The following is an 8,832-nucleotide window of genomic DNA, read 5'->3' on the forward strand; positions in this document are numbered from 1 at the left end:
GAGATGGAACCAAGAAGACACCAAGTACACCCAGATAAAACACACACACTGACTGCAGTGTTACAGAAAACTGCTTGGCATTGAAATACTGGTTAAAGGCAACATAGAAATACATTGGGTTTTTTAACATAAGTATATTAGACAACCCTGGCTTGCTCAACAACTTGTGAGCTAATCCAGACATTGCTGATCCTGCTTTCTCTTGGGAGCTTTCCCTTCTCTGTCCAACAAATTGGTACAAAACCTCAGCAGAAGTTCTCTGGAACAAAGATTATACAAAAGCAGGCAAATGTGATCACTGATGGGTTGTTGTTGGGGTGGAGCATTTATTTGATTTTTGTGGTTGGCTTATTTTCTAAATATAGCAGCAGTTTATGCCTCAGAAAATACTTGCTGATTGACATTCAACGTATTATCCTTGAAAGAGTCAAAGCCAGCTGACAGTACTCAGGGGAACAATCTTTCCCTGAAGACTAAAGAGCTACTTTAAAGTCCAAGATCATTTTTGTCATGTGGTACAGATTCTCTATCCAATTCTAGATTCTCCAATGCATCTCCACGAACTACCCCATGACATGAAGGTTCTAACTCACAGTATAACAGCACAAAGTTCAGCTGACCATATGCTTCCCTTTGGGGCAAGTTCCAGCATAGTTTCACCATGAGGCTTCCTGAAAATTATGGATAGAGTCCTTCACTGGAGTGGGACTACTTGGCACTGACATAATATCCAGTTTTTGAAGACTTAAAAGCTTCAGCTAAGCTGTTGGAGGCTTTTAGGATTTTTTTTATTTTGAATCTAAAACATTGAAGCACAAAGCTAACAAAATGGAAGCTTTTCAAGACAAAAATTTCAAGCTGACAGATGTTCCTTAGTCTTGTCAGTTTTACTATGGTTTTGCCCCTCTGTTGCTCATTCCCACCTTGTACTGCCATGTACAGCCATGGAACAGCTCACCCATTCCATGCTCGCAGATCTCCTGCTGAAACCATCCTGTTAACTTGACACAGATATCGATCTGGATTAAAAATAAACCAGCCAAAAGGAGCAGACATGCTGCTGAGTGCAGGGAGCTTTGCAGGGAGCTCAGCGCGCCAGCTGAGCTGGGTGGGGCAGTGCACCATGGCAGGGACTGGCGAAGGCACCAGTGGCAGAGCAGTGACAGAGCAGTGACACCGGGATCGGTCAGATGGCCCCAGAAGCACCAAGAGCACCTGGTGTCAGTGGCAACTCAGCACCCTGCACTGGGGACCCTGTCAGAACAGGAAAGGGTCACTCTGAGGTCTACAGTGAAGAAGACATGGCAGAAAAGACTCGATTTATAAAACACAATACACTTGTAACATTCAGCTTCTTTCACCCTCCAGACATCAAAACTGTTAAGACAAAAGTCAGAGGAATAATGTGAGTTTTTTATACAGCACAGATAACGAGTATAAAGTGTTAGGATATTAGTAGCATGATTCATGTTCATCAGCAGTCATTATAAGTCCTGCCAGGCAATTCTTCTGCCAACTAAGTTACAAAATACTACCTTCTAATGACTATCAAACAATGGTTTGGGCAAAATTATTTGAAAAAGGAGAACTTCCAAAAACATTATTTTCTACTTTTGTTGTAGTAATCACTTACCAATAATCTAAAAAAGCAATTCATATAATTTTGAGATACCACAGTGAAAAATTACTTCAGTATTAAATTAAAAGCTGGGGAATAACTGCCTGAATACATCCCTAAAAAGTGTGTCTTGAGGAAGAAAGTAATTATCTTATTTTAATAAAGTAAATCTCATAGAGTATACTGCCAGTTAGTTATGTGTATTTACAGAAACTACTCTGATTAAAACCTTTCGTTAAAAAGGAATGAATGGACCCCACAGCAGATCAACTAACGGACTGATCTCAAATTATTACTGGTAACAGGCAAACACACCTGAAGCGCCTGCAACAAAGAGTTCCAACCCTATTTAACATGTCAGCAGTCTAAACAGTGACCCAGCCTCTGCCAACCCGCCCGTAAGTGCCACAGGTGTCTGTGACACAGCAGGTACTTGAGGAGCAAAGATTAAGGCTAACGAGTTGATCTGGATCACCTGGTGAAACAATCAACCCCCAGGAAACAAAAGCCCCTATCTCATTCAAAGCTCCTCACCAAAAACAGGTTTATAAGAGCTAGTTGGTATCATTATCCCTGACTTCAAGAGAAGTTTTAGCTTCCTAACTTCTGCAATGCTTTATTTAAAGCAAAGATCTTGCTCCACATAGATGTAACCAGGTACAACTTTACTTGCCTCAGGAAGTCAGAGCAGAGGCAATGGCAATAAGAAAGGCATCCTTGAAAAGGTACTGGGAGTGAAGCTCTGAATACACAAAAATTAGGCTGGTCACTCTTTAAACTTCAACCTTAGTTAACCTTTAGCAAAAATACCGCAAAAGTTTTTCAAGTATCTTAACACTCAGATCTTTAGTTTTCTGCTTTAGAACAGTTTTAAGTAAATTACTTGTTCAAAAGTTACAGATTTTAGCCTAGTTTATTACCACATAGGACTCTTCACTACTTGTTCTAAGTTCTTGTGTAACAGGTAGACATAATCGTTATTTTGATTACTTCAGGATGAAAGCCACTATCAATCATCAGGAGGCAATTACTAAAGATGAAGCAGATTCACCTGCCGAGCCTCAATTTTCCCTCAGTCCGGCACTGAAGGTGTTTTCCTGACACCGCGTCCCCTCAAGACAAGCAGCAGCGCACAGCCCCAGCAGCGGCTCCCAGCTCCCGGGTTGGGGAGCCGCCTCCGCGGCACACCTGAGCGCTCCCGCCGCCGGTCAGGGCACCGGAGCGACCCCGGCCCCGGGCACCGCGGGGCCGGGCTGCGGCTCTGCCCGCCGAGACCCCTGGGCCAGCGCCCTCTGAACCAGAGGCGTCACCTGTTGTTGTACTACGCCCTGGCGTCCCCCGGCCACGGGATTCCTCCTACCGGAGGACACCAACATCCAAAAGCTCTTCAGAACCCAAGCGGCGGGAGAGGGCGGCACACGCGGCTCGAGCTCCACAGGCGGCGCCCGCCCTGCCCGCGCCCCGCGATGGGACGGGCGGCTTTGGGACGAGACTGAAGGCACCGACCCGGGTCCGCAGGGCCGGCATCCGCCGGCTCTCGGCAAGTGCCTGGCATGGCCCGGCTTCCCACAGGCAGGCGCTGTTACACAACCGCTCCCTGGCCAGGAGCGGGATAAGGAGCGCTGCCGCGGCCCCTTCCCAGCACGGCGCAAGGGTACGCGACAACCAGGCTCCCGCGGGCCCCGGCCCCGCCACAGCTGCCCCCGCCCCGCTCGGCCCCCTGCCGAGCCCTCCGCTCACCATCGCGGTTCCTCGGCGCTGCGCTGCCCGCGGCTCTGCCCAGACACGCCGGCGCCCCGGGACGGAGGGACTGGCGGAGGGGCGGGGAGGGGCAGCGGCTCCGCCCTCCCCGCGCGCGCAGCTCCCTGCGGGGCGGGGCCGGGGCGAGCGGCCCAGCGGCCCGGGGCCGGGCGGCGCGGTGTAGGGGCCGGAGGGGGCGAGGGGCCGGGACCGAGGCTGCCCCGCGCCGGCGATGTGTCCATAAATGGAGAACTCGCCGCGGCGCAGCCAATGGCCGCACGCCGGGACGTCATTCCCTGAGGGAATCCCGGCGCGCGGAGTTCGCGCGCTCCGGCCCAGGTCCCGGACGGCCGCTGCTCCTGGAGCGCCCCGGGATGAGCCCCGGGAGAAGCTCCCGCCGCACAGCGCTGACACGCCTTCAGCCGGCGGGGGCGGCCGGACCCCCGCAAGCGTGCTGCGTGCGCTGCCCTCCTCCCCACGGAGCTAAGGTGCTGCTAACCCCTGGAAACACTGGAAAGTACGATGCATGTTGTCACCGGGTGGATGCTGAAACAATTCCTACAGGCATCTCACAGACGGGAAATAACCCAGGTGCCTGCAGGCAGCCGGCATCTGCTCCACGTTGCTCAGCTCGTTCTGACCAGAGCACAACCAATACAACTTCCAGGGGCTGTGCTTTCTAAGCCGTCAAACCAATAAACCCGGCCGAAGCTGGCTGCTGGAGTCCTGTTAACAAACGTTTCACCTCTGGCTTGAAGCCCTGCTTTTGTTCTAATGGGTTCTAATGCCACTTCTAAACCAGAATATAAACAAAATGGAAACAACATAATGTATCAATCACAACAACAGCCAGACCCCGAGTCATATGTTGATACTGCTTCCAAACCACTTTGAAAACCACTCATAATGAGTAAAGATCTTGGGTTTCATCAGTAGATTGTACTGGGATTTAGTTTATTTCTGATTAAAAAGAAGGGCAGTTATTGGAAAAAATAGGGATTAGTTTATACACAATATATGTATTCAATTTTCATTGTTTTTATGAACACGATAAAGACTTGTGTCCACATTAATTTAGAGATTAGGCATGAGCAGATTCACTTCTGGCTTTTTGGGGGAGAACACCGCTCTGGCTGCTCCAAGCCAGGTGCTGGTTGTGCAGGCGGATCTGCCAGTGCAGAGGAAGGGCTCAGCTGTTCAGCACATGGCCTTGTCCTCACAGATCTGACAGGGTACAGACATTAAACACACAGCTGATCAAGTGTTACAAACTCAAACCACCCTGATGTGCACACCACAGAAATGGGACAAAACTTCAACTACTTACCTGCCCCCTCTCCTGTCCCACAGCCTTTGGCTGGATGAAACACAACAATCCTTTGGGCATGTTTCATCCTTGGTTTTGAAGAATAAACAAAACATTTCTCAGCTCAGCTGGGCTTGCACTTTATAATTACTGATCACATGAAGCTTGAGATTTCCATAGTGAATTGCTCGGATGTTGGCTGACATTGATAGGAGAGGTAGGTGATATTTTCATTGAGAAAATGGTTGGGTGGCAAATATGACCTGCAACAGCTATTAAAGCAAAAATACATCTGATAGTGCTAATAGTGCACAGAACTTCACAAGAGATAAGTTTTGCACTTTGATTCTCTACAGAAGGTGAATAAAGCAGTTTTATGGAAATAGAACAAAAATAATTTGCCCAGTATTTCGTCTGAACATGAAAATATTACATAAAATTATGAGGCTGAAAAAAAGCAATTAAAACAGTCCTGCAAGAGTCCAGAGAGTGTATGTATATTGGGCCAACAGAAGATAGAAAATCAATACAGGTTTTGTAGGTTTTTCTATTTGCTTTGGATGTGGGTCTGTTTAATGTACAGGTTATTTTCTCAAGACATGTATATTTATATTTATGTGTGGTTACATGCATAGAAACATCTTTATAACAAGTCATAAATAACAAAAAACAAAGTTGTGGAAGAATAGCTAAAAAGTGCATCCACACCAACCAGCTAATTGAGAAACTGGTCCTGGGTTCACTGAAATGAATGTGTGCTACTGGGTTCATCTACACTACATGGACTACAAGATGACTTTGAACAAAATTTCTGGAGCTAAAAGAGCCAGTGCTGTGCATTTGCATGAACCCTTGCTAAGCACTGGGTGGACCAAGCAGAGTCTAATTCACAATAAACTCTTTTCATGCTTTTAAACATTCTGATACTTTTTCAACATCCTTGCTCAGAAGCAGGGGAAAGCATTTCCCCTTGAATGTCAGTGGTGGTGTGCCTGAATGGTCTGCATGCCTGGGCTCCTCCAGCCGAGAATGTACAAATCATTCCTGAGAAAGACAGAACCCACATCTTCATATTGAGGAGTTCCAGCAGAGCAAAGAGGAATGTCACAGCACATGCCACAGTTGAGACAGCCACGATACACAGAGCATCCCCATACAGTTCCAGCGGGCTTTAAGCACTCACCCACACACAGTAACACCACATCAGAAGGCTTCAGGAGCCTGCCCATACAGAGGAACACCACACCACTTCAGAAGTCTGCAAGCATCTGTCCTCCTTGTTCTTTAGCCCAACCTTTTATCCCCCTCGTGTTCATACACTGCCCCTGTGTGCCCTCTGCTCCCTTTGGTGGTTGGTCAGTGCCCCTGGGCACTCCATGGCTCATTGCTGTCAGTGCTGCTCACCTGCTGCTCACAGCTGCACCCACTGGGTAGGAGGCTCAGCCACAGCCCCTCTCCCAGTTACCACAAACTGTGTGCCTACAGAGGAAGCCCTGTATTTTTAAATTATGCACAAAACTTAGAAGCGGTGACATTTCTATCAAAACATTAGTATGGACAGGATACCTTTCAAAGACCTAACTTGAGAAGATTAAGAAAAATTCCCTGTATCAAGAAGTCCCATCAGTTTTTTTCAGCACGTGTATTGTCTGACAGTCTGTCTGGTTAGTAACACCTACAGCTCATGCACAGAAGTGCTAACATTAAGAATTATTTTGAGGATATTTTCTAGCTGCAAACAGTTGCACTGCTTGATTCTCCTGATATTGATCACTAGTGCTAAGCATTGGGGACATATTTAAGGACAAGCTTCACTTCAGTGTCTCAGGAGGTTTATTAGCTTAGCATTTGGGATTTGCAGGGGTTGGTCCAGGCTCAGCACTGACTGAAGTGACTACGTGGTGCAGCTGGCAACTCACACGTGCCTTTCCACCTACCCACTGCCTGAGTGACACTGCCAGCACCAAACAGGGATCGGCCTGCTGCTAAACCGTGCAAAGACTAAACTGACTGAAAAAAGAGCAAGGTCTTTATATTTTTTTCTGTGGAAAAGCCACAGAATAAAGCTTTCCCTTGCTTTCTATTCTAAAAACATTACTGTGGCTTCAGAAAGAAATAACTCTTATGAGAAGTCAGTGAATCTGGAAAAGATTAGAAATTGTAATGAAATAAGTACTGCTCTGACTGCTTTCTAACTGGGTAAAAATTACAGCAAAGGGAAAAAAAGCATTAGTGCTTTTCTCTCACTTAATTACTATATTTGAAATTAGTTTTGTAAGTCACATATTTGTCTTCTGTAGAATAATTTAGACCAGAATAATTTAGACCAGAATAATTTAATTAATAATTTAATTAATGCTTGAAAGCTATTAAAATAAGGCTCAATACCCTTAGCAACACATCATTCTTTTGGTTAGAAAACCACATAATCTGGTATTCCTTACAAAGATGAAGGACTTGTGTAATAGACAAACAAATTATATTAGATTAAGAAAACTTTGAAAAATTAGTGTAGTTTTTTATCTTGTATTTGCCTTCCAAAGAATAAAGACACTTCTGAATTGTAACATTTTCTTCTAAAATACAGATGGTTATACTCTGCCTTCAGTTACACTTGGAGCATACATATTTACAGGAAATAAAAAATGGATTCAGCAATTTCTTATTGTGAAATATAGGGAGGGAGAAACAAAATAGTATGTGTAAAACAAAGGCAGAATTTTATGACTTAAAATGTGATGAAATCAGTGATTAGGACAAGTTGGAAAATAGTATGATCATTGTAGCTTTCTTTAACTCTCTGTGCCTAATAAAACGTCTTATTTCTTCTCTGTTGTTGGCCTCAAATGACAGCAGCATTCCTGTTCAGAAAACATGCCCTTAACGTGTTCAACGTGCCCATCTGAAGTACCACTGGAATAAAAAGTACAGCAACAAAGTCACCAGCCCTTTTACATCCACTGCTTGGTTTGAGGCTTTTTGAGGAAAAACAGCATGTGCCTCTTTCACTCTGGATCTGATTAAGAGATGCCTCAGATGTAAGAGATACTTAGAATTCAGGGAGTTGAATTTTTCTCCAACTGCAAACCAAAACGTATGAATAATGCTGTTATTTGCAAGGCTGGTGTAAACCTGGAAGAAGTCCACAAAGACGTGGGAACCGAGGAGTTCTGCCTCCTGTGTTCCTGCGACTGAATCCAGCTAAGCCACGTTCGTTCACAACAACAACATTACAAGGATTTTTTTTTCCCCCTCAGAGGGAGATTTTTTGCAACATTACACAAGCTTTTAAGAGGAAAACTTTATGCTATGATGGGCAACCTGATCCAGCATCAAAATCAGCCTTGCTCTGAGCAGGGCGTTGGGCCATATTCCCTCTGAGATCCCTTCCAGCCTAAATTGCTCTGTTCTGTACTTCTGTGATTGGATAAGTGGGGCTCAATTAATGAGTGAGATAGTTGAAGACTCCAGAATAAATTAATATTCTTGATGTTGTGCCTTGATAAAAAGATTGTGATATGAACTTCCCTTTAAGAGAATAAATCTCTGTGTTCCATATGAATTACAATGAAGATGTAATGATGTAAAATACAGTAGTTTAGTACTGCTTTAATTAGAAATGTCAAGAAAATGATACAAGTACAAAAAAATAATTGTCTCTGATAACACAAGATGAAAAGAGCATCAGTATGGGTCAAACCAAAGACTGTTCACCTCAAATCCTGGTGGTGTGGATGCCTTGGAAAGAGTGTAAGAACAGACAAGAATTTACATGCCCTGTCCCTATCTCTTGGCCTTCACTGTTGCCAGAGAAGGGCAGAGGGAGAAAGCAGGCTGAGAGCTGAGCATGGCTACATTTTAATGTTATTTTCAAGACTGCAGTAGGAGGTACAAATGTTATGTTTTTAAATTAAAATAACTTCAATTGATTTGCTTTAACGAACAATTTGCTTTCAAGCCCTACTCTGCAGACATACATGCTGAAGAAAACACTGGGCAGTCCTTTAGCAAGGAAAAACCTCTAGACAGGTGCACAAAAACTACACAGGGATATGAAGTTAGTCTAGATATTTGCCAGGTGAGGGAATACAGCTGTGTGCATCAAGAAACTAGAGCAAGGTCAGCAGAGGCCAGTGAGATGGTTGGGAGCTGGATGCCTGAGGATGCT

General features: G+C 45.1%; 1 protein-coding gene across 4 annotated transcripts in view; it reads right to left on the reverse strand.

Moving 5' to 3' along the window:
• MYO1E (myosin IE) overlaps positions 1-3,651 on the reverse strand; it is a 76,312-nt gene extending 72,661 nt beyond the window's left edge. For 2 of the 4 annotated variants that reach the window (XM_041469346.1, XM_041469348.1), the window contains exon 1: positions 2,929-2,996. In XM_041469346.1, the coding sequence (XP_041325280.1) occupies positions 2,929-2,994 (66 nt within the window). In that variant the 5' untranslated portion in view covers positions 2,995-2,996. Of the gene's footprint in view, positions 1-2,928; positions 2,997-3,358 lie in introns of those variants that run through there. The other 2 variants (XM_041469349.1, XM_041469347.1) reach the window with 2 other exon arrangements.
• Between the last annotated feature and the right edge of the window lie 5,181 nt (positions 3,652-8,832).

Source organism: Pyrgilauda ruficollis, unplaced genomic scaffold (genome assembly GCF_017590135.1).
Source record: "Pyrgilauda ruficollis isolate IOZ18807 unplaced genomic scaffold, ASM1759013v1 scaffold23, whole genome shotgun sequence".
In the NCBI taxonomy this organism is placed as follows: domain Eukaryota; kingdom Metazoa; phylum Chordata; class Aves; order Passeriformes; family Passeridae; genus Pyrgilauda; species Pyrgilauda ruficollis.